At 38.4% G+C, this 26,412-nt stretch overlaps 2 protein-coding genes across 3 annotated transcripts in view; both read left to right on the forward strand.

Moving 5' to 3' along the window:
* The first annotated feature begins 2,474 nt into the window (after positions 1-2,474).
* Positions 2,475-11,255, forward strand: LOC131677063 (chorion peroxidase-like). Of its 2 annotated transcripts, XM_058956608.1 has the most exons (6): positions 2,475-2,755; positions 2,845-3,080; positions 3,152-3,776; positions 9,430-9,590; positions 9,652-10,378; positions 10,438-11,255. In XM_058956608.1, exons 2-6 carry the CDS (start codon positions 2,924-2,926, stop codon positions 11,123-11,125), a joined length of 2,358 nt encoding a protein of 785 aa, XP_058812591.1. In that variant the 5' UTR covers positions 2,475-2,755; positions 2,845-2,923; the 3' UTR covers positions 11,126-11,255. The 2 variants fall into 2 exon arrangements, with proteins under 2 accessions (XP_058812591.1, XP_058812589.1); XM_058956606.1 differs by having other exon boundaries at positions 2,475-3,080.
* Positions 11,256-25,204: 13,949 nt separating this feature from the next.
* LOC131677064 (lutropin-choriogonadotropic hormone receptor) overlaps positions 25,205-26,412 on the forward strand; it is a 60,781-nt gene continuing 59,573 nt past the window's right edge. Inside the window, exon 1 of the mRNA XM_058956609.1 lies at positions 25,205-26,016. The gene's annotated coding sequence lies outside the window, so the exon portion shown is untranslated. The remainder of the gene's footprint in view (positions 26,017-26,412) is intronic.

Here is a 26,412-nt window from a genome sequence, read left to right on the forward strand (position 1 = left end):
AAAACGGTGCCCTTGTTCAATATAGTGGATTCAAGATGCAAAATATTGCCGGCTTAAAATAAATTAACAAGACTCCATTTTCATTAATAAAAATAGCAACACTGTTCGGAAGATTTCGGCAGGGTGAAAATGTGCGAAAAGAAGAATGCTGAAGGAAAAATAAGAAGCCGATTGTCACGTCTTGTCTTAGTCTAAGAGAAGAGACGACAACAGGTTTCTTGTTCTTCTTAATTTTCTCGACTTGGCCCTGCCGTAAATCTGAAGACAACAAGCGTTAATCGTTGCCAGATTCCCTTTAAATGCTTCTTACAATTGCCGAAAATAATTGTACCTAAAAGATCGCACCTCTACCAAGAATTTACAATGCTAGCTGCATTTAAAAATTAAATTAAATATTTATTCATGTCTCTCTTAACAATACACGTAACTATATCGTCATTCAGGTCTTTTATTCAATTTGCACGAAATGTTGATGTGTATGAAAAATAGCCAGAATAGATTCAGCAGCACTGTTTTCCATCCCGATTGTAAATATAATGAACGCTCATGACTGGCAAAATGACCAATCAGAAGCTGGTTCAATATTGAGGTTAGGACTGGATCAAATTAGCTACGCGATTGTCTTCTCTTCTCTTAGGTCTTAGGTCTGAAACTGTGTTAGTTGGGGTTTTCGATTGATTGACACCGGTGTAGTGGAGTGCACTGAAACTGCACCGATAAAATCCGGGAGAATATATTGCGGACTTGTTTGTAGTTTTCAAGGCGACGTTCGATTCAGTGCAACGAAAGAAACTATGTCAGATATTGCTTGTGCCTTTTAAAAGGTAGATTGTGATATTCGGACTGATTATAAGCTCCGACAAGATAAACTACATGTTAGCTGCTAGAGAGTCTGGGCAGTTCGAACTGTGTTGGTTCCAATGAGCAAATTGGTGGGGTACGGTATGAGGTTGTCGACACTAGTTGGAATACTATAGTGAACTGTGATAAAGGTGTTAACCGTGAGGTAAAAAGACATGTTGTAGCAGCAAATAGGACTTTCTATAGTTTGCGTAGTCAACTACAGTTCAGTAGCCTTCAGATGCGCACACAACGTACGTACGTACGTACGTACGATCATTAGACATGGGCGTTGAAGGAAGCAGAGTATCGAGTAATCAGAGAAGAATCCATGCATGAATCGTGACGTGCGCCAAGTATACAGATATGCTAATATTACAGCCACTTCTAATATATTTGGATGGTTTCGAAGTATTATCTTCAAAATGGCTCAAATATTTTCAATTGAGCGAAGCTCTGGTGAATAACGTTAGATTGCCAATGAAAAGTTGCTTTTGGACGTTATTAGTTTGGTCTTATTCCGACACGTCTCAAGCGTAGTTGCAGGACACGATAAGAGGTCAGAAATAGTTGAATAAATGGCAAGAGTCGCATCTGAAGACACTAGTAGCCGTTCAGAAGTGATTTTCTAAGTTCAAATTCACCACACCAGCAAACTGCATGCCATACCAACATTTTCTGCATAAAGTCGACATGACGTCCAGCCTAGGGAGCCAACGGAAGTCGGTCTTGATATAAGACGACGATTCTTTCGCTTAGTCACACGAATTTATGGGAAATTATTATTAGCTATTATTATGTAAATAATCCAGTAAATACTCTCAGGAATACATAAGTCCCGGGTTTGGGAACAATACCTTATAATGGTATTTTTAATGGTGAATTTCATGGGATATGGGATAAATTGACTAACTTCTGTTCGTGTAGCGCCTGAGACTGACGTTTGTATTAACATACATCAATTTTAATTTGTATTTTGCGCGTTTAAAAATGAGGCAAATCTACATTGCGTAAATTTCTTATGTTCGGCGTAATTCACCCAAATTGCAGCTAGATAAATTTATAAAATGATCAGACTTTTTAGCTGGAATTTTTGTTTTTCAGCAATCCGTGTGTGCTAATTTTGGTTCAGAAAAACAGGAATAATTGAGTAGAGCAAACTTTTTGAAACACATAATCCACTAGCACAAAAATGCAAAAAAAAATATCTTTCTGCTTTCATCAATCAATAAACAGAAATATTATTGTGGTGTACCAAGAGATCAGCTCAACAATGCTAGCTGTTTTCAAGCTTATTTTAGGTTATAACAGAAGGAAAAACAAAATCGGAAATAATAAATATGGGCATTAATATTCATTTAAATTATAAAAATGAGAATTTATTGGAAGTTTATTTCATTTGTGATTCTATCACATTGAACCAAAAAATAATTAACAAATAATCTAACTTTGGAGGTATTTTGCGGCGTTTTGCCCATGGTACCTTAGATATCACATTTCAATTATCTTACAATGACACTTTCTCAAAAGATGTTAAAGAACAAACATGCAAATTGATAGCTCACTACAACATTACCAATAAATGATCACTCAGATTAACGTAAATGCAACAACACACATACAAGCAAGTTGCGTTTAATCGTTTCCGGCGATTAAAGTTCAACAAGAACGTCACTTGTTTTGAGCATCAATTAGATCAGCGATTATTCGTTTCTCACGCCTCCATTTCAATTCTAGATCCTACGTAAGGTACCATTTATTCTATTTCGAAAAACGTGCAAATTAGTTCGGATTAATTAAATTACTTCAATCTACCTCGGTTGGTTTCCGGTATTGTTATACTGGTTATCCTGTATCGATAGCATTTCATCAGTGTGGGTGACGACTGGTCACGGCTGTGGCTCTTATCAGAAAGGTTATTAATTGTGTTTATTTGTGAACTGCCACGAACAAACTACGTTACATCAAACTTTTATTTCATTATAAACATAATATAATTACCAGATCTGCTCCGTTAATGGGCTCGAAAACGAAAAAGTTAATATAACTTTAATAACGGAAGCGCGCTTTTAGTCGAGTAAATATGTTGGTGAAACTTTTATCAGTATGCCTGTTTACGGTCGTCAACTCCCTAGCCGGTCAGGACGTGTCGGGTAATAGAGTGCTGCTATCATCCGTGGCAGACAAATATTTCCACCCGAGCCCTAGTTCCAGACCGCCTGACTATGATGAAACCACCGGTATGCCTAGAAAAACAACCATTATCTACCACAATACATTTCCGGGATAATAATTGAATTACTCTCCGCAGGATGTAAGCATGATGATGAAGAGTGTGTTCTATCGATGCGATGCCCTGCTCAGTCTGAAGGAAGTCCCGGTTTGCAACACTGCACAACAGCTTTCGGGACAAAGGGAGTGTGTTGTCGGTTAGAGCAAAACAATCTGCTGCGTGTGCGCAGCAAACGTTCACCGGGATATGACGACTACGAGCACGTGTCCATCAATGCCGTCCGGGAAGGTCACCGAGAGTATGCGGAAAAAATGCGCTGTTGGAAACAGAGCGAAAAGGTCGGCAGGTCAGAGAGGAGACTAGTGAACCCGCCTTTCCATCAGCTGCTGCAACCGGCTCAACCGGAGTCAGAGTCTGAACCGGATCAGCACGATGTGTACGAAGAATTGTTTGCTAGCAGAACATTTGCCGAAATGACCAACATGTCGGTAGAGGAGCGTCAGCTGGATCGATTTGTGGGTCTACCGAGGGAACTTCGCAAACGGTGTGCCGCTCCGGTTAACTGTAATCCTCATGTACCCTATCGGTCCTTTGATGGCACCTGTAACAATGCACACCCGGAGCGGACCTCGTGGGGTGCAGCCGAACAACCCTTTCAGAAGCTGTTGCCACCGGCATACGAGGACGGTGTGTGGGCGCCGAGGTGAGTAAGGGTTTATTTTCTGCAACTATCGGTGCCAAACCGACTGTGCACAGTGGTTTCGAACTGTAAACGGCGTGTTTCTAGGCTTGAGATGAGTACGCTTTTGCTTTGTTCAAAAATCGCCTTTCCATGGTCGGTTTCTTAGGTCAAACTTCAGAAAAAATCAACACAAGAAACATTGGTGAGACAAGATAACGCTTTTTGAGAAAAGGGCGACATTTACAAATGTAAACAGGGCATTTCCTATACATGCGAATGAATGCTTAGAAACCTAACCTTTATTTAAAAATTTGGATCCTACAACTATCTTAAACTATAGCAAAAAATACAACGGGCCAAACTGTATTTTTGTTTATTTAATAATAATTGTTTTGCTGTCAGTTTAGAGCCGAAGTAGTTTTTTCGTATTTTTTTGACGATTATCAAGCTGATACCAGCTGTAAAAAGTAACAATGATCGCTGTTGAGAAAACCCGGACGAAATCGATAGCGTAAAACGTAAATCCAGTTTCGCCCGTTGTATTTTTTGTTCCACGGCAAACCGATTCATCACAATTTCAACAAAAAACATAGTTGAATTTTTGATTTCGTCTAGTTGGTATTTGGGCGAACTGAGTCTGTTAACAATAATCTATAGTTGTTGTTTTGATGTTATCAGGTTCAGTTTGGGCACGAACGTTTAAGCCTAGAACAAAAGAGCCTACTCGGGATAATGCTTGAAACGATCGCTTCAGCTTGCAACGTTCATTATTTTGATTATCCCTCCGGCACTCGCGCCGTTGTATTTTGTGCAACACCTTCCGAAACTCTAGCGAAATCTTCTTCCAGCACCAGCGGCTGCTCATTTGGGGAGCCATTCGCGCGAGTGCCGGAGGGTTATACAACTTGTAGTGTTCATTATTTTGAATATTCAGTGCCATTCCAAAAAATTTCCTATTTTTTCTAGTGTGAATAAAATGGTGATTTGGATGTTTTGGCTAACATATTAAGCAATGAGTTGAGAAGCAACCGTAAAAATTACTGAATAATCAACAGAAGATAAAGTAAACAATAGAAGTCTCTCATCGTGGAATACGTCTATTTGAAAAAGTGCTTATCCCCAGCAGAGCGTTTTGGTTTATTATTTCGAACAGTTTTGTTTCAAAATTTAAAACTGTTATACGACGCCGTTCTATTTCCCAGTTAAGCTTAGCCGGAAATGAACTGGAATTCCGGCTGGTTCCAGTTCGCATTCCGGCTCCAGTGACACAACCGATTCTAGTTAGAATCGGTTGTGTCACTGGAGCCGGAATACGAACTGGAACCAGCCAGAATTCCAGTTCAGTTCCGGCTGAACTTTACTGGGTTGTTGCTGATTTTAAAACACGTTTAGAACTGTGTTTTAAATAAATGCAAAGTTTTCAGCAGTGACACTCCGAACAGAGAGACTGAGGAAAAATAAATTTGAATGCAGTAACGCTGAAGGCATGGCGAGACATGAATTTTAAACTGAATAGAACACCCGCTAAAACTGCTGCTGGAGACAGCAAGTTTCAGTTTTAAAATTTTCAGTTTTATATAATAGAACTGTCAAAATTATGAATCAAGAATTGAAACACTCATGAACATGCCCTTATTTTTCAAACATCCTTCGAAATTTAAATCTGTTCGCTTGACGTATTGCATCATTTCATTGCATTATGTACCTCGAAGGGAAAAAGAGTGTATCCGTGAGTTACCGTTATATTATAGAAGTGTCATTATTGAGGCCCTAAACTCATGTATTTATTGTATGGAAATTTTTTTCTATCATGAAAGGTTTTCGATTTATTGACATTTTATTGTGTCTGTCACATTAACGTTAGGCAAATTTCGTAGTGCACATTTTTCTATGTGTGAGTGCAGGGTTCATGTTTTTTTTTCTAATGAATATGGAGTACAGAAAGGAGAAAAGAAAAGCACTTGGTGCCTTTCTTTGTTCTAGTGTTGTAAATATTTATTATTTGTTGACCTGGCCACCATACTTATTTTCACCGCGTGCTTTCAAGCTTCGTTTCAATTGATTGCTTTTGTTGATGTTATTCTTTAGAGGCCCGGAAGCCATGATTAATTCTCCCGTGTTTTTTTGAAAAGGGCCAATTAGGATTCTGTCAAAATTCACTTTGAGAGGAAATTCTGGACAAACTAATAATCGACGATTATAAATCACAGCAACGCACGAAAGAGAAAACTTTTCTCTTTCATAAAATGTTAACATCCATTCTCGCTGAGTTACCTGAGTTACGGTTTGTGCGGAATCAGGCGATCCATGAGACGTTTCTGATTAGCTGATTATTTATTGTTTACTTTTTCTCACGTTACTCTGAGGGGTGCGACGTCCGACAATATCGTTGATTCGATCCAACATCTAACGAATCGGACTAATGAAAGACTTTTGTCGGACGAGTTTTTCTATTCGCAGGAGTGGACTTGTTGACAGAACCCCCCGCTGAATTGTCAAACAAACGTCTAATGGATTGTCTAATTTTCTCTCAAAGTGATTTTTGACAGCATGCTTATTGGCCCTTGTCAAAAAACACGCGAGAATTTCGCTAGCAACACACTCAAAAACGGTGTATGTAATAGAGCTATCACCTTCCACCTTAAGGGCTAAGCATGTTTTCATCTTTTGATAAAAACAAAATTCAATAACAACCCTCTAAGAACGGTTGGTTTCAAAATCGTCCAATGAAGTACGTTCGTTGGAACAATTTGGACAACGTCCAAATAACTGTTCAACAAACGTCCATCGCTGGACCCGTGTTGAAAGATTTTTAAACAATTTTTTTGACGTCTCAGTGGGAAGGTGCAGATTGTATATACACGCAACTATGGTACTAGCACAACCATGCATAAAATATATGAAATGAATGAAACAGCAAGAGAGAGAGAGAGAGAGAGAGAGAGAGAGAGAGAGAGCGATTGTTTTGGTTTGGGGTTTGGTCAAAATACGCGTAATCAGAAAAAAGCTTGTTAAAAAATTATTATTTTCTTGGACATAAATTATGAGTAAATTATATTTTGCTAATATTTCGAACCAGTTCCCGGATAGAATTTTACAATAACATTTACCGTACAAACAATCAAAAACAATAAATATTATAGTTATTACTGTTTCAACATTGTTCGATGCCAAGTTCTCACAGTAGATTTACAATAAAATTTCATGTAACAATAAATTTCACTGTTCAGCAAAAAACTGATACAGTGCATTCACATTAAATTTTAAGATACATAACCACCCCCCTTTTTCACTGTAAAAGTCTATTTTACATTGAAATTTACTGTGAACACGTTAAAGTTTATTGTTTTTGTATTGTAGCGTAACACTAAAACTTACTGTAAATAATTGTAAAATTACTGTACTGTCACAGTGAAAATCATGGTTTTGTTGTTGTACATTTCTATTCGGGTTCCCATAGCTGTTAACATTTAAAAAAACTGCTTACATATATACGAATAAGAATGATGTAATTAGGTAATAACCCACACAGTGTCAAAACGCATATACTATTTCCCCTGTATTCAAACGCTTACTTTCAGGCTCAGTTGAAGTAGCCACTATAATCCATCTTTTCAGTAAAAGTAAATACATAATATCACGGTCGGAAAGAAAGGAAGAAACATGGAGTCTTTACAGAAATACCCCTTGAAAAATTTCTATTAGACATCTTGCACATTTAGTCAGTGCTTCTTCTTCGGAATCTATAAGATATCCAAACGGCCTGGACAACAATTCAGTCGATAACTTCATTTTTTTTTAAATTTACAGATGGCCGCGATGTGACAGTTCATGTTCGTGGTTTACGAATTTTCCGAATTTCACGAATCATATTTTTTTATATTAGGGTGTTATATACAAAGTTGGGGCGAAAAAGTGAGCTAAGTTCGTGATTTTTTCAAAGTGCGCTTAGCTCAATCATTTTTATCGGTGAGCCATGTTCCAATCTGAATCTGGAGTGAGATTGAGCGTCTCAAACTGAAAGCTTTTTTGTACCAGCGTTAGTATCAAACGGGTCCCAGTCAGTCTTTTTGATGATATATCCATGTTGGTGCTGAAATATACGTATTTCGGGCAGCAATATGTATGTTGCGCACGTCTAGTTTTGAAGTGATTCTAGAGAATATATTCACGATTGCATATGCGCCACAATTTCACACTATATACGATATCCATAATTCATGTACGATTCCGGAACACTATCCAGCTTTTTACGTTCCATAATGGCGGTCTAATTTGTTCAGTTCGTAATCCGTTTTATTGCTCTTTTTTGACAATAATCTTTTATGCCAGCTTGACAGCAACATCCAGTTGAAAATGTCGGCCGTTCATTGAATAAATATCCAACGCATTGGACTAACGTAGGATGACTTAATCTCACTGAGCGGTTGACGTAAACGATTATTGTCAAAAAATGGGCCATTAAACGTATTACAAACTCAATAATTTAGACCGCCATTATGGCACGTAAAAGCTGGATATACGATTTACTGCGATTCGTCGGTAAAGAAGATCAAAATAACATAACAAAGTACGAAAAAGTGAAGTGGGGGATAAAAACGAATGCTGATTGTGTGATCAGGGCCAAGCAACCATAGATTTTGATATTTGTGCAATCTTAGAGGTTGGATTCGAACTTACGACATTTGGATTATAGAACAGAGACGACTACACAGAACTATTTAACTCATTTCAAACATTAGCATATTCGTATTCATATCCTATCTTCAAGTAGTGAAACTACTGTTATATAACTTTTTGAAATCGTTTTGCTGTACATCGAAGTCGTATATATGTTTATTTTGCCTAATGACGACTCTTAAATATAGAAACGACTCTGATATGCACCAGAGTGACTCTACAAGGTTGTTAATCCGAGATGGATTGAAATAAAAAACGATCAAATGTGAACAAATTCGGTTTTATATTAAGGCGTTTATGAATCAAAGTTCGTATTCAATTCATGTTTCTAGAAATCTGCGATAACAATTCAATTTCTACAGACTAAAATTGACTGCCACGACGATTTTGACGTTTTGTAGACATTTTTATGTGTTTTTTTCAACTTAGATATACAATTGATGGTTTGCTGGATTGTTTCAACTTGGTTGCATAATTTGGTCGCTGCTTCTAATGCAGCTCGCTTCGATTCACTGAATCGTTCGTCGCTTTGAAATACACAAACAGATGAGGACTCCGCAAGTTGTATTTCAGCAATTTCTCCAGGGTTTGTCGCAGGGTATGATCCGTCGTTGACTGTTCTTCTCGACAAAGCGCTCAGGCAACGGACGCAGTCTGTTAAATAGAACACCGGAAAGTACCTTATAGGTGGCACCTTTTTGGTTATTACTCTAGAATGTAGGGTTCTTGATGTAGATAGGGCTTAAGAGGCCATCCAACCAATCCGATGGCATTTCGGGGTTTAGTTATTTCAATTTTCACAACTAGCGAAACAGTTGACGGCAACTAGCGATCATTGTTACCAGATTAATTGTGCATGTTTTTGTTACTTTTTCAATATATTTCAATCTCAGAGATCACAATTATTTCAAACATATTGAATGTAGATTTTTTTTTTATTTTAATGCTTGCCAAACTGCTATTTTGTTTGACACTTTTCTCCTAACTTCTCCAGAATACATTCCACAACGGGAAGCCTACTGGCCAGTCCTCGCACCATTTCCGCCACAGTTCTGCACGACATTGACCGGCCCGATGCCAACCTGAATCTGCTTCTGATGCAGTTTGGTCAATTTCTCGCTCACGATTTCTCCAGAAGTTCCAGCATTAAAATCGGTAAATTGTAGTATAAAACACTCAAGATCTTATATTTCTCAACAACTTCCCTCCATTCAAGGCAAAGAAGAAATCGAATGCTGCTCCCAGGACAAAAGTCACGCGCTCCACGGAGATCAGGCCCATTTTGCCTGCCTGCCGATCGACGTTAGCCCACGGGATCCATTCTACGGAAAATTTGGAGTACGCTGTCTGAACTTTGTTCGTCTTGCGTTAGCCCAAGATGGACGCTGCCGGCTTGGCTACGCAAAGCAGGTCAACAAGGTTACACACTTCATCGATGCGTCTGCGGTGTACGGATCCAACAGCGAGCTGGCGGCTGCACTACGAACCTTCGAGAATGGTTTCATGAGGAATTCCTTCCCGGCACGTATCGAGCTGCCACCCTTCAACAGGAATCCCAGCGTCTGCGAACCTTGGGCGAGGGCTTGCTTCGAGGCGGGAGATGACCGCTCCAATCAGATTATCTCACTCGTCCAAGTTCATACGTTGTTCATCCGTGAGCACAATCGCATTGCTGGTATTTTGGGCCAGGTTAATCCTCAGTGGAACGATGAAAAGATATACCAAGAAACGAGAAAAATTGTCATTGGTGAATTGCAAAATATTGTCTTTAACGAATATCTTCCGATTGTGGTTGGAGCTGGAAAAGCGAGACAGTATGGTTTGCTGGATCTGGGCCATGGTCACACGAACCAGTATAATCCAAATTTGAAACCCACCGTATTGAGCGAGGTTACCGGAGCTGCCTTTCGTTTCGCTCACTCCACTGTTGATGGCCATCTCCAGTACGATTCTTACTGCTTTGTTAGTTATTATCTATTAAAGAAAATCATTTGACTTTCAGCATCCAACATCGCCATTCTCGCGCGGAAAACATTCCCATCCACACGGTGTTCAACGATCCATCCAGGGTAGTCCACCCCACCAGCTTCGACGACTACATGTTCTCCCTTGGTAACCAGGCTCAGCAACAGGTGGACGACGCGATAACTACGGGTCTAGCGGGAATGCTATTTGCCGGGCGGGCACCTTTCGGATCCGACTTGGCATCGCTGAACATTCAACGTGGCCGAGATCATGCTTTGCGCCCGTACAATGACTACCGGGCCTGGGCGGGGCTACCAACGATTCAAAGCTTCCACGAATTTGGCCCCGTCGGTAGCAGATTGGCTCAGGTGTATGCATCTCCAAACGACGTCGATCTCTGGGTCGGAGGTCTACTGGAAGATTCCCAACCGGATGGACTGGTTGGTGAGACTTTTGCGAATCTGATCGCGGAACAATTTGCCCGTCTCAAGTATGGCGATCGGTACTACTTCACCGAAGGTTTGAAGAATAATCCCGGTGCTTTCACGCCATCCCAGCTGGAACAGATTCAACGGGTTACGATGGCCAGTTTGATCTGTGCCAACGTGGATGAGCAGGTTAATTTCGATCAGGCACCGCGGGCCTTCCTACGATCGGGATCGCACAATATGCCGATCCCGTGCAAGCAGTATCACAATTTGGACTTTGGTGCATGGAAGGATTGATATTTTAGATGATATTTTTTTCGAGCTATCATACTTTTTGGTGTGTATGTGTAGTTGTGTATGGATTTTTTTTTCTTATATCTGTGCTCTAATCATATTGTTAACGTTACAATAAAGTGTGATAAATGTATGGTTCGTTGATATGATCTTAATTGTTTAACCCATGCCGAAAAAGGGTCACAATTTAAAACCTAGAAGAAGTCAGCTATGACATTGGAATGTTCTATTCCAAGAAAAACAAAAGTTGCCACTGCTTTCTCTGCTCGCATCATTCATATTCGTCATACATTATTGCTGAAATAATGACCACACGTCACCCATATTTGCGTTATCATCCCAGCTGAACCATAAACCCACGATTCCGTTCCGCATAGCTCCAGCGCAGCAGCGGAATAGTACATACCATTTTTAGTGCGAGAGAGATGTTGATATTCTGTGTTGTTGAAATTGACTTAGATGTGCGATTTTTATTCTCGGTGGAAGTTGAAGATATTGTGGCAGTTTCAAATAATTTACTAGATTTGGTAAATAGTTAGTGCATTTAGTGGATAAGTGCGTTCATACGATGCATGTTGATTGTTTTGATACATCAACCAACAACTAACTCTGGTAAGTGATTGTTTCATTACACATTTCGGGTGGTAAGAACAGTTTGACGTCCGTTATCCAGAGATATAATTTAAAAGTGTGAAATGAAAAGTAACAACAAATTTAGTTAGTGTCGAAAATATTAACTACTGAGCAAATATTTGGTCGTCGGTATTATGCTGAAAATGCAAAACATATAAGGTTCAATGGGTGTCGAAATGTCAAGGCCGGCCCGAATTTGATTGCTTATCAGCGTTAGTAGCATTAGTGTTCAACTCATTATAGGACATGCAAGTTAATTGCAGATCAGCTGGTAGTTGTAGGGTGTGCTTTACTGCCAATTTTCTCCTTGAGGCTGCGTCATTGGGGTCATTTTTAGACAAACACATGATTAGTGTGTATAAGCCAACTGTCAAAATACACTTTGTGGGGGAAATTCTAAGAGAAGAGACGACCTCAGGCTTCTTGATCTTCTTAATTTTATCTACCAGGCCCTGTCGTAATTAGGCAATCCATGAGACGTTTCTGATCAGCTGATTATTTCTTGTTTACTTATTCTGACGTTACTCCGAGGGGTGCGATGTCCAACAATATCGTTGATTCGATCCAACATCAAACGAATCAGACTAACGAAAGATGTTTGTTGGACGAGTTTTTCTGTTCGCAGGAGTAGACCTGTTGACAGAACCCACCGCTGAATTGTCAAACAAACGTCTAATGGATTGCCTAATTCCAAAGACAACAAGCATCCATCGTTGCCAGATTCCATTTGCATGTTTTCCACAATTGCTGAAAATAATTGTGCCTCAAATATCGACCCTCTGTCAAGAATTCACAATACTAGCTCTATTTAAAAATTGAATTTTATGTTTATTCGTGTCTCTCTTAACAATACACGTAGTTATATCGTCATTCAGGGTATTTATTCAATTTGCATGAAATGTGCATGTGTATGAAAAGTAGCCAAAATAAATTCAGCAGCACTGTTTTTCATCCCGTTTGAAAATATTATGAACGCTCTTGACTGACAAAACGACCAATCAGAAGCTGGTTCAATATTGAGGTTAGGACTGGATCAAATTGGCTACGCGATTGTCTTCTCTTCTCTTAGGGGAAATTCTGGTCGAGCACAGTTCACATCAGTTAATGAAAGAGAAAAGTTTTCTCTTTTGTTTACTAACAACAGCTGTGTGAGTAACGGTTTGTCTTGAATTTTTTCTCAATGTGAATTGTGACAGTTAGTCTATACGCCCTAATCATATGTTTGACGAGATTTGAAGCTTGTTTACAGAGTTGCCAATGTTCAAGATTTATTTGAATTCTTCCAGATTTTTTTTTCAACATTTTGACAGATTTTTCAGATATTCAGAATATTACGTTTTACTCTACAGCAACCAGTTGGCTACTTCTGAAAATCAATAAGACTCTGAGAAATAAAGTAGTATCGATTAACGATGCCTGCTGTCGAATTACTTTGCTTCATTGACTAATCCATGTGCAGTTGTGTTAGTGCGAGATTGCGGTTAAATCGGGTGGAATTTTTGCAAAATGAGGGTAAATCAGATGGCGAATTGTAAACATCGCGTTATATGTATGTTGTCTATACACGTTGCAACTGTGTTGGTGTCGTAGACTAAAATAAGTCAATTGGCGATTCTATGTCGCAACCGTTCACAGCGCTGGAAGCAGTGTTGCTGATCTCATTTTGTTCTGTCATAGTGGAGATATTTTTTATGTAAATATTAGCCAAAAAATTTCTTTTAAACGACGTATCACCTCTTAAATTGTTGGTAATTGTTTACTAAAACGAAGGAAAACTATCATTTTATAGGAAGTTCAGTAAACATCTTGCGAAAATGGTGTAAAAAATTGTAGTTTGTGATATTTGCCGCAGAGCTACATGTGGGCGATTACAAAATGTAATTCGTGAAGCACCGCAACATCATTTCCCGTCCCTAATAAGTCGAGCAAAGCCTTTATGAGATGGTATAATTCAAGAAACTCCGGACCACGAGAGGAAAGAATAAGTCGGGTTCATTGGGAATTTCCATTGTCAGTGGGAACCAGACGAATTAGTATTTTTGAACAGCAAAACTCAGTAACTTTTTTGCCAGAATCTCCCACGTAGTCCATAATATCAGGAAGCTTAATATTGATTTTGATTGAGTCTCGACTTCCAGTTGAAATTTTAATTATGAAAAGTATTCTTATAATCACCATAATACCACGATTACATTTCGAAGAAATGTATAAGCCAAATGATTTTGAATGTTTGAAACTCCGAATAATTGCAAATAAAACTAAATTTCTAACCAATTTCATTCATATTTGGGCACTGGAAATGTTTTTCCGTGAATAAAATTAAGTTTTTAATGGGAAGCTACGACTCACTGTAAAAACAAACTGCATCACTTTGGTAGTTCATGAGCTGAATCATAGGCGTCGCATGATCAAATTGAGTTTTGCGGCAAATCGCCAATTGAATAAGTCAGAAATTCAGCATCAATAGACTGTTTTCAAAGTCGAAAGTAAATTCCTAAATAAAACTGCTTGAATTTGATTTTAAAAGCCCTTGGGATCCCGATCCTAACTACGGATTTCTAGATAAAGATTTCTGAGCATTTCGAGATACAAATGCCGAATCTGATCTCGAATTCTTATTCTCTTAATACCAGAATACTTTGAGTCTTACAGTTTCAGTGACATATGGGGTTTCGCTTTCACAAATTAAATATATGGCCGATCTTGTTATTTCGATGTCCCAGGCAAGACAACTGTCTCTCAGATTGAAAGAGTATCTCGAAAAAAATCGTCGAACTTTTCAGCAAGAATAAAAATTGTAAGCATGGCAGTAGTTTTGCTATGAGATACCTAGCCAGATTTATCCAAACTTTTTTGATCGTTTCTGATTTAAAATAATTGACAACGTTGCTTGTTGGGCGACAATCCGGTCAAACCATTCGGAATTTGATTCGGAATCCTGAATGGAGTCAGTATGGATTCCAAATCAAATGCAGCAACCGATTCTGAGTCGGAATCGGTTGTTGCATTTGATTTGGAATCCATAATAACTCCATTCAGAAATTCGAACCGGTTCCGGAATGAGTTTAACTGGGCAGAAGAAGAAAAAAGAGAGGAAGATAATACAGGAACGATTTTCTCCCTCTCTGCTCCGGAGTACTTCCAGTTTCTTCTGGTACTGGAACAAACCTATTGTCGCTGGTATTTTATCCTCGGAGCAGATTTGTTTTGCTTTCGGTATATATCTGTCAATGTATCGAAAGTCTCTCTAGTAAAAGTTTTAGGTCCGCACTTTTAATACACACAGAAGCATATGGATTGCTTGTAACCACAAACCGTTTAGTTGACCTTCAAATTAGTAAACTGCAGAGTTTGCCTATTTTTCATTCTAGTCTCAATTAATCCTGTTAAGGCAGATGTCTTCCGTTTAATTCCACTATAGAAATATTTCTAATGTAGTAGTTAAAACAATGTCTTCGAAAGATAAGAACAAATCTTCTCTGATGGGAATGCACCGTCCGTTGTCAAGCAATTACTCCTTCAGTTAATTATAAATAAAGTTATTTGGTCCACTAAATCCATATTCGCCGAAACAGATTCTGTTAAGAAGTTTTTCAACAGTTTTCCGCTGGGTGATAAGGAGGACTTTTCGAAACTTTTATTCCTTGCCTTTGCAGAAAATAAATAAAAGAATATGAATTGAGCGGAGGATCTTCGTCCGAAGCGAAAGCATCTGGTAATCGGAAGCGAGCAAAAAAGTGAACACACAATCAGTGTCCATTCCACGTCCGCCCATTTCGTAAAACTATCTACATTGATAGTTACTCTGGTCCTAGGGGCAGATCAATTGTGATGCATTTTGAAAAATAGTCCAATTGAAATACATTTTTTGCATCAAAATAGAAACTCGTAATGTATTTTGCGTTGCGTGCAATGTATTTTGTGTTGCGTGTAAGACGTCAGAACCCTACAAAAAACTAGCCCTACACGCTCATACAACACTACTCAAAATTTGAGTTCAGAGCATTCAATTTCAAAAATAGAAGCAATGTGTCAAAAAATGAGTTTTTATTTGAGTAGATTGAACTCAATTGGTGAGTAACCATTCAATTTTCAATATTTCGAGTGAAAAAAATAGTTAACTTCAAAAGAAAATGAACGAACTTTGTCGTTGACTAAAAGTTTTATGAAAGATCAAGCCGCAAATCCTGTAGTTGTAGAGCCGACTTGGATCATTCACAAAAAGGTAAGTTTCTCTGAGGTTTGTTGATATTCAAATCAAACATCCATTCGTATTTTTGTAGTTTCTGCCATTACTATGAGGCGCCGATAGACATGGAATACGTGCAGAGAAACCTTTAAGGATTATATTTCCAGGCATTGCTAGCGCCTGGAGGTTCAGGTAAATGATATGTGAAGTGCCGGTGAGATTCGTTGTTGTTATATAAAAAATACGGAATTATTATTTGCCGTATTTGCTTTTTGAGTAAAATCTACTCAAATTTGACATTAGCATCCCAAACTCAAAACTGAGTAAACGAGGCAAACTCATTTTTTGACTACGTGCACTTTTTATGAAATTGAGTGGCTGGCCACTCAAATTTGAGTTTTTATGAATGAGCGTGTACATTCAACAAAACGTCGAACAAAGTGGATAAGCGTAGGACGTTTGATGAATAGACTTTTCTGCAAGGGAGTGCAAAGTTGCCCAGTAAAGTTCAGCCGGAAATGAGCTGGAATTCTGGATGGTTCCAGTTCGTATTCCGGCTCCAGTGACACAACCGATTCTAACTAGAATCGGTCGTGTCACTGGAGCCGGTGTACGAACTGGAACCAGCCAGAATTCCGGTTCATTTCCGGTTGAGCTTAACTGGGTGATGCAAGAATGGAAATGAAATGCATTTTTTTTAATTTGATGCAAATTTGGTTTACTTCAATTGTCGAATAAAAGATTTACATCGCCTATTTTGGTTTCTCTTGATAGTTATCCCGATTAGAATGCAATAACACAATTAGGACAGAATTCAGTTTCTGTAGTAATTGGTGCTATAAATTTATGTGGTTTTTGTTTGAGGCGAAACTGAGTCAGTTCCTAACCCCAACTGCTGTCAAAATGTATGAACTGACAGCAGTTGGGGTTAGAACCTGACTCAGATTCAGGTTCAAGCAAAATCGCCATTAGTCTCGTTAGTAGTTACAATAACAGAAAATAGTAACAAGTAACAACACAAGATACAGCTTTGAAATCTTTCCGTTATGTTATTTCTGTTAGAGATAACATGGAAAATTCGTTATTTTTCCAACTATTTGAGCTAGTTTCATATACCTAGCACCAAAAAAATTTAAAAAAATGGAAATGAAATTCTTATCACAGTTCTTTTTCGTCTCCCTCCCCTTCCGGGTAATAATTTGTTCATCATCCCATACCACACATGCTAGCTCTTTCTGGAGTAAGCGCGTGTTTATGTCATGCCACAGGCAAATATTTTCACGCTCGAGTCAAGGAAATGCAGAACAAATATTCACACCAAGCTGCATCCCGTCGAGGCTCCTTGCCAAGTGCCGACAGAATTCAACAGGTGGCACATTTTCCCTATAGTAATTCCACTCTGAAGTTCATCTCTTCAATAACATTCGCAACGCGCAAACTCGTTGCTTATCCGACTGACTGACTGACTGGAGTTCATTTTGACCGAACGGCTGAAATCACCGTGTTTAATAATCTGATCTACCTTACCTATACAGTCGTAGAGCTTCGTTTATCTTTGATATTCACATTTCGCAAATTGATCTTCCGAGTAGTTCGCTGTGCATCGAGCTGCTCCAGTAGATTTGGTTATCGTTATGTATTTTGCCATCTCCCGGACATTGGACTGTCGACTTTTCGGTTGATAATTGTAATCATTTAGATTTTTAAAAGCATATTTGGTAATTTGAGCTCGCATCAAACTCGTAGAACTTAGAGTTGATTTTACTCGTCTACGGCATCATGTTACGTAATGCTGGAATTTGTGTGAATTATCTACTTTGAACTGTGGTATGGTATCCTGATCAAAACACGTAACACAAGCATTTGAAAACTATATCGTGCGATGCTACTTGTTATAATTTTCTGTTATTTTAACTAAAACTATGTAGTAAACTTTTCCCGAGATATTTAGCCAATGACCATGAAACTTTACTGATTTGAATCCGATGGACACCATCTGGTTTATTCTGGAGCAAACAGCATGTACTAAGTCCCACATTCGCTAAATCATCTGAAGGCCGACCTGACGAAAGCCTATAGCACAGAGAACAGACATCCATGATCGAACAAAAATATTTAAAAACCGTGTGTAAACATTTGAATTAAATTACGATAAACACCAGCGCCTCCAAACCAACCTACCCCAAATATCCGTCGAATTCATTCCGGAACCGGTTCGAAATCCTGAATGGATTCAGTATGGAATCTTGCTCAAAGAAAACAACCGATTCCGGCTCTATCGGTTGATGCATTTGAGCTGGAAGTCCGAATCGGTTCCGGACTAGTTTGACTGGGTAGAGGAATAACCGCTGTCAATTCAGTCGAACTCAGCCACAAAAAACACATGACGACAGTAGCGCACCTGGTTTGGATATCCCAACTACCTTCGAAACCGTTAGAGATTTTACACAAGTTGAATGCTGAAGATGGACGTCAAATATCACCATTTCTTGGTACACGCAAAAATGAATTAAAAATAACAACATAAGTAGTTTCCGCAAAAAATAACTAAAGTCATTGATTTGACTTCAAACGGGAATTTTTGATACGCTTGTTCATTCCAGACAACAATTTTTGCTATTTAACATATCTTAGAACTAATAAGAAATCCACCGAAGCGAATTGTCACATTCGTACAGTGTGTCCCACGAAAAATTGCAAAAAATTATTTATATAATTTTTAAATACAGACGTGATTCGCTGGTTGGGCCACACCTAGGGGCAGATCACTCTAATGTCGTTTTCGCTTGAAGCAGAAACTAACTCAGTTTCGGACCTAACTGCTGTCAAACCGTTTGTTTGAAGCCAGTTTCCAACCTAGGTTATGCGCCACTGAACTGAAAACCGGGTTGGGTTCCAACCTGAAATATATTTCGGGTTCGCTCACACCACCGCTGTTTGGCGAGAACCCAACTCAGTTTCATTAAAAACGTTCTTTTGAAGCAACTAACCTGGGTTAGTTTCTAGGTTCTCAATCGAAAACGACATAAGAATGTATAACAAATTTGCATCAAATTGAAAAAAATGCATTTAATTTCCATTTTTGCATGAGCTTTGCACTGCCTCGCATAAAAGTTTGTTTAACAAATGTCCTACGCTGATCCACTTTGTTCGACGTTTTGTTAAATGTAGGGCTAGTTTTTCTGTAGGGTTTTGACGTCTTACACGCAACGCAAACAACATTGCACGCAACGCAAACAACATTGCACGCAACGCAAAAACATTGCACGCAACGCAAAATACATTATGAATTTCTATTTTGATGGAAATAAATGCATTTAATTTCGCTGATTTTTAAAAATGCATCACAAGTGATCTGCCCCTAGGGCCACACCCTCTGTCCAACTAACGAATTTTATTCTCTAGTTGGATCGACTGACAGATGCTAAAAACTCCAAAAGAGATGTGATTTTAATATAAACAAAAAAATTAGCTTCAGCTTTGATACTGATAAGACTTAGTGGCTATTATCACATAGAACAGACATACAAGCTAGAATAAATATTTCTGGAAAATCTGTGTAAACATTTTAATGAAAATACGTTGAAAGTCACCATCGCATACAGATTCGCATGTATGAACCACCATTGTATCCAAGTTTGCACGCAACACCCGTATAGCGTTTGCTGGCTGATCGTAGCGCCGGCTAGTGGCAAGTTGCTACTTGCTAGTGGCATTTCAAAACGGCAGTTTTATTTTTTACACAAAGTGAAAACTTTACTTGTATGTCAGTTCTCAGTGCTATTATGTCAGTATCTTAAAACATGTTCGTTCGCTCTATTTTTAATCGAGGATTATGCATGATATCTTCACTCACCACAAAGTATGATACACTATTCATATTTGAAAACAATAGTGGATCTGACAACCCTAAAGTGAAATTAGAGGCCACAATGCACTCGATGTGTTTTCTCTTCCGCAGTTCACGTACTACTGGCGCCGACATGAATTGCCAGGATTCATTAGTAGTTTCGAGTGATTTTTATGTTTGGTGTATTTTACACTACATAAAGTTCACATTTGAAAATGTACTCCGTATTCGTCATGGGAGAGGCGTAAAAGGTATAATAAGTGTCCATGTTTGTCCATGGAGAGAAGGAATGGGTCAAAATTGGGCGTTTTCTTTCCATGTACTATATGCACGGCCTATTGAAAGCTTTGATTATATCCCCAAATCAAAATTTAGCTGTCAAAAAATTTCGCATCATTTTATGGGCCGTGCTGTACACATCGATGAATTATACCCGATGATCGTCGTTATTTTGCGATGCGGCGGAGTAACACGTGCGTAGCTCGTTAACAAGATGTGTCAATTCAAAAATGGGATTCGGCCAACGAAAAAAGTTAGCATCAGCTCGACCGGCTTGGACTGGATTGGAGTAGTTTACGTTTATAATTTTTTTTAACCCTTTTCGAAAACTAATTAGGAATCATGAACAGTAAATAATCGAGCCACATTGATGAACAAAAAGCTGTTTGGCATCAGATTCAGACGGGACCTCAATGGGTGAGGACATTGATCGGTTGGAGGGGACCGAAAGGAGGTTAATTATTTCTTGGCGCGGGCATTTCCAGTTAATATTGTTGCATTCCGTATTAGTTTTTTTTTGCAGGAAAATATCATCACAACACACTAACACACTAATGTGGTTTTTGTTTGAAGCGAAATTGAGTCAGTTTCTAACCCCAACTGCTGTCAAAATGTATGTTGGGGTTAGAACCTGACTCAGTTTCGGGTTCAAGCGATATCGCCATAATAAAGGTGGCATATTTGCTGTTTGAAACATTTTGATATAATTATGAGTTTTCTTTTTAAATTTTTTTTCAAATATGTTTTTCTCTGAAAATAGTAAAAATGAAAATAGACCAATTTAAAAAAAAAGTGATTGTTAATCGTGGAGAATAACTGTAAGAATGAGTTTCTGTGCCTTTTTCAAAAAAGACTTATGCAAACACTTCTTAATTGACTCTGCCAGTTTTCACGGAAATTTCGTTTTTCATCCCACAACCCATATCGCCGGCTAAACATGTTTTCTCGAAAATTTTGACAATGTTTTCTGCTTCAACTTATCTTGAACCTTGATTTTTTCGATATTTCAGTAAAACTTGCCTTGAGAGTTGCTCGAAATCCGCCATAGCGTATATTGTATCGTCCATTACGACGCGATCAAAGTTGGTCGACGGTGTTGTGTAAAACTTACACACCAATTTTTTTTCGTCGCATGCCAGCAAAAGTTTACTGAATTTTTATCAGCTAAAAGTTTCAGCAATACAGGATGCCAAAAATCGGCATTTTGAATTGAACCTGTTTGACAGATTCGCTTTGCAGGAAATTCAGCAATTTAAATTGTCAAATTGACAGCGCACTTGCAGAATTCTCAGTATGCCGGGTTGGATTTCTGAATCTGTCAAATAAGTTCAATTCAAATTGCCAATTTTTCGGCATCTTGTGTTGTTGAAACTTTTAGCTGATGAAAATTCAGCAAAATTTTGCTGAAATCGACAACCAAATTTTGGTGTGTATACGCACTCTTGTTTTAGTCTAAGACAAGACGTGACAATAGGGGGCCGTTTTTTGTTGCAATTTTACGTCAGAATGGTCCAACTCCAGATTGATTGATTCTGACTTTTTGCACCGTACGCAATGTTACTGCAGGGATATCGAAATGATGTTTGGCAGTATTGCTGTATTAATTGGAAAAGATTGTCATTATTTTTGACAAATGAAATTAGTATGGTTAAAAAAGTAAAAATAACAAAATTGAACTGAAATTGTGCGGCAATGTGAAACAAGTATTTATCATGCATTTACCGTATACGTAGTTGATTAACTGTAACAAAAATAAGACCGAAACCACACTATAATCTAAAATTATTCAGAAAATGGCTTCATTAAACCTTACTAAACACTCATGACATGGAAAAACGGTTCCCTCCATCAATATAGTGGATTCAAGATACAAAACATTGTCGGAACAAAGTAAATTAACAAAACTCCATTTTCATTAATAAAAATAGCAACACTGTTCGAAAGATTTCGGCAGGGTAAAAATAGACGAAAAGGAGAATGCCGAAGGAAAAATAAGAAGCCGATTGTCACGCCTTGTCTTAAGCGGACCCTACACGAGACAGAAATATTGTCAATAATTATATTGACAAGACTGCTTCAATCCATCAATCCCATTTAAATTCTACAGAATCAATATTTTCAAAATGACTTTACACCATCAATATATTGATCAATATATGATTTATTGTCAATATTTCTGCTCGTGTAGCGTCCGCTTTAGAGCAAAACGAGCAGAACAATTTGAACTGTCAGTGGGGCTATAATTTTAGTGCCCGCTGAGATGTTGACTTATGTCAGTTCAATACAAATGGGATAGGGGTACCATATACCTACGTGTTTTCCCCAAAACCAAAGCAAATGAATATTGTCTTAGGTGGTCCACAGAGTTGCGCACTATGGCGGTGAGAAGCTGAGATGGAGCTGATACTGGTATTAGGATACGAGAAACTTTGTAACAAATCAAATGGAGCCCGAAAAAGCAAGCAATCCGCTCCGTTTTCACTGACATCAACCCTTTAGTTGACTGCGACCAAGTTGTCAGTACCAGCTCCAGCTCATCTTCACGCCGCCACTCTGTTTGCCAATAGGGATCTTTAATTTGGAAAAATTGTGTCAGTTTTTCATATGTACTGATGTAGCGGGTGTCTTTACGAGTACACTCATATCATTTTTAAACCTTAATTATTGTTTTCTGATTTTTAAATTACAAAAAATAAATGAAATTCAGCTAGCAAACTGACAGTTGTCCTACTAAATGACGTATCTACAAATATCTAGTTCGCCTCATTGTTAACCAGGATAACATCCCACACAGCATGATCTGGTACTTTTGCAATTCGTTAGCAGCCTGCCATCCCAAATTTCATCTGCAAACTATGGTAGATCTGATGAGGCAACCTACAGAATCGTGCAAGTCGCATGGGTTTGGATGTGTTATTGTCCTAAAAGGAAATAAACTAAAAAATCTTTTTCAATAGTTTTGGGTTTAAAAATAGAAAAAGGATTGAGATATTAACTCACGGTGCTAATCTGCATCAGAAAATGTCTTAACCCGCGCACCCCTAAAGATCCCTATTCTCTGTACGTCATCTGAACATAACCTGATGACACAATTAGAACATAACCTGATGACATAATCAAATGAAAAAAAATCAATTCAGCTAGCTTATTCACAAGGTTTTAGAATTTAAAAGCGACTCCAGTGTCTTATACTGTGGTGGAATCAAAAATTTTCTAAGTCTGTGTAAACAAGATCTCCGAACTGTGTAAAAGTTGATGCATACACAATGAGGTGTATTATTCCGTCAAACTCATTAGCGCCCCTGGCGGTTATACCCCAATTACTTCTAAACAGATCGTTAATTTTTACATAACCTTTATCCTTGGAATAAACGTCAACTCTCTCTGCTAAAAAGGATATTTAGAAGGACGCATCCCCAAAACCGTCGAAATTAGGAATAAAACATTTAAAATAAAGATGATTGGTAACCCTAGTATAAAGCATGTCTTCATTCAGGGGTAAAAATCGAAAAACGAACAATTATGCACGGTTAGTTTTCACAGTTTCAGCTATAACTGCACAGAAAACAAGTCGGATCATCATGAAAATTGGAGGGTAAACAGCAGAGTAAAGTAAACAACGCATTCGCTAAACAGCAAACATGTTTCGGATTGAGAAGACATTTTATTATTTTGCGCTCGGTGGCGGGATTATCGTTTTTTTTCTACCGGATACGTTAATTACGAATTTCTAGGTATGGTATTTTATTGAACTCAACAAAGATAATGTCAATTGAGTTGGATTACCGACAAGAAAATGTGATAGTCATAAGATTGCAATCTTCGGCTAGCGCCTTACTTCGCAACACAACGCAACAGTTGTGTAAAGTTATAAATGCAATTTAACATCATGCAAAGGTCTTTGTCTAGTGTCACTGTTTTACACACTGGTGCCGATATGGTTGAACTAGAGAAAAACACGTCCAAAATTTTTTACTTCCTTTTTTTGGGGCACGGACCTGGTGATCCAAATTTATGTCCAAGGTTATCATGATGGGCAGTTGACTTTGGTAGCTAAAATCGTATCCAAACAATCCAAAATAGAATTTCGCTGTTTTTGCCTAAAATCTGTTTCCTAGATTATTCCTCTGCTTTCACTGAGGTGACTTGAAGCAAAGGGAGCTTATTGAATTGAAATTGATGAAAACTTAGTAAAATGCTCTTCTTTACCGACTGCAATTTTTTTGGTTATGCAATAAATTGGTGATTAATTTTTGTCACTCGGAATCAATTCCATATTGAATTTTCAAAAGGGCGAATAAGATTTGTAAACAAACTTTTATTTTGATGGTTTCTCTTAATTTACTATAATTTCAAAGCAGAAAACAATTGAAATTACTTCTACGAAGGGTAAAAATTTACATTAACGCATATTTTTCGTGAAATTCCACTCTGCAGCAGACTAATGAGCGAAACAAGTTTGTTTACAAAAGACACTTTCGCCCTTTTGACGAATTAATACTGAGTTGGATCCTGGTTCGAAACCGTTTCTGAAACCAAAAATCGCCTTTTGCAAATCTGTCAAAACCCATCAAAAAGAAAGAGGTGGCGCCAAAATCATTCGCTACTCAAATAAAAGATACCGATCTCAGCTTCTCTGAATTACCCAGAGAGAAGCATGGTAAGCCACGATTCGGTGGTTTTGCCGGCTAACCAAACATTAATTGAGTCGAACTCGATGTGTATCCAGTTGACCTAATCCAATATTGCCCTTGCCGATGATGTTTACTCGGAATCGCAAGACGCCAGGAAAGTTATCATCTACTGTCAAATAGATTTATGATGTTACGACAAGAACCAAATCTTTAATTAGCGAATTAGTGTCACAGCTAAACCGGATGTCGAACAAGCAAACCGCCAAAACTTCCCGCAAAAATTCATCTCTGGCAATCGGCACTGGGTGGGGTGAATTTCCACCCCAACGATTTCCACCAGAATGAGACGACGATGATGGTGGTAGTAGACGCGATGTGGCCACTGACGGTGACGATGATGGAAAAGTTCATCCGTCCGATTGGCTGGACTGGATGGTGGAAGTTTACATCAAATACCAGACTCAGGGATTGGAATTCAGTATCAGTTTGACCGTTCCGTCAAGTAGATGTTTTACCAATCCGGTCCTTCGCGCTTGAGAGGTGCTAATCAATCTGTTGATTGTTGAGTTTTTTTTTTATTTTGCCAGAAGAGGAAGAAGGTTGTCTGTGGCGTTGTACCGCTGAATCTGGTTTGTGCTGTACAGGGAAGTGGTGTGAAATATCGTGCTATGTATAGCGAACAGCTGATGGAACTTTGACTAGGAGAATTTTTAATGATGGTAAACCTATAAATAGTTAAGATTATCGCCTTTCTTTCAAATTGGATCCAACGACGTGGTTCGGGAAGATTACTGCGATTGAAGGTGCAATTTAATTCTGCATTCAGATAAGATCAAGGCTCCGGGAGTGGCCGAGAAATGGAGCAAGGGAGTCAATTACCGATGGTGGTCTAATTGGATATGTAAACAGTTGGCAGCGAACGGTTGGTGATCTGTCGGGAGCGGGTGCTGCTTGGCGTTGGACGTTCGAAGTGAAGATTACTTAGCAATCAATCTTGAGCTCAGGTTGATTTAATGTGTAAAAAAAATGGAATCCAGTGGTAAACAGTGATATTTACCGAAATCTGTTTGGCGTGTAAGTTCGTGATCGAATTCGCTAACTTATTCGAGAGCGGCAGCGATGATGGCATCGAAGCGGGATATATTAGGACCCATTTAGTGTGCCCGACGGACGTGCTAAAAAAGGAAGGTGCGAAAACAAGTTTTGATCACAATTTCGGACAGGTGAAGTTGTATCCGTGGTCGGTTCGAGTTCTGTGGTGAATATTTTATCGATCCCAGACAGGAGACGCAATTAAGGTTCATTAACGGTAAGTGATATTTCAGCCAGAGCAGAGCAGGATTCTCGGTTCATTGAGTTATCCAATTTCGTTCAAACTAATTGCCATCCATCTTCGATTTCACTTGTCCGGAGGTTGGAACTGTTTCTGAAAAGTTTGTTGTTTTATTTACTATATAAATTGATTGTGTGTTGTAATATTGAAATCAATCAAATATCATAGAATGTTTCCGTGCAATCTGTCACACATCTCAATCCATGATAAAACAAATTAAATTAGAATATCACATGGTCAAAAACTTTTTAAGCGTTTTCTCATGTTGAAAGAACATGGATGTTTCAATTTCTGGAAAACTTCATTCGACACATGTTTACCGTAATGACTCCTTTTTCCTTCTTTAGACAACAAAAAATAAGTCTTAACTCC

This window comes from Topomyia yanbarensis, chromosome 1, assembly GCF_030247195.1.
Source record: "Topomyia yanbarensis strain Yona2022 chromosome 1, ASM3024719v1, whole genome shotgun sequence".
Classification (NCBI taxonomy): Eukaryota; Metazoa; Arthropoda; class Insecta; order Diptera; family Culicidae; genus Topomyia; species Topomyia yanbarensis.

Bases quoted from the DNA above. Each gene is read 5' to 3' on its own strand.
- LOC131677063 (XM_058956606.1), top strand. From the start codon at position 2,924: ATGTTGGTGAAACTTTTATCAGTATGCCTGTTTACGGTCGTCAACTCC. The intron at 3,081-3,151 runs GTATGCCTAGAA...TACTCTCCGCAG, and splicing joins TGACTATGATGAAACCACCG to GATGTAAGCATGATGATGAA. The intron at 9,591-9,651 runs GTAAATTGTAGT...CCTCCATTCAAG, and splicing joins AAGTTCCAGCATTAAAATCG to GCAAAGAAGAAATCGAATGC.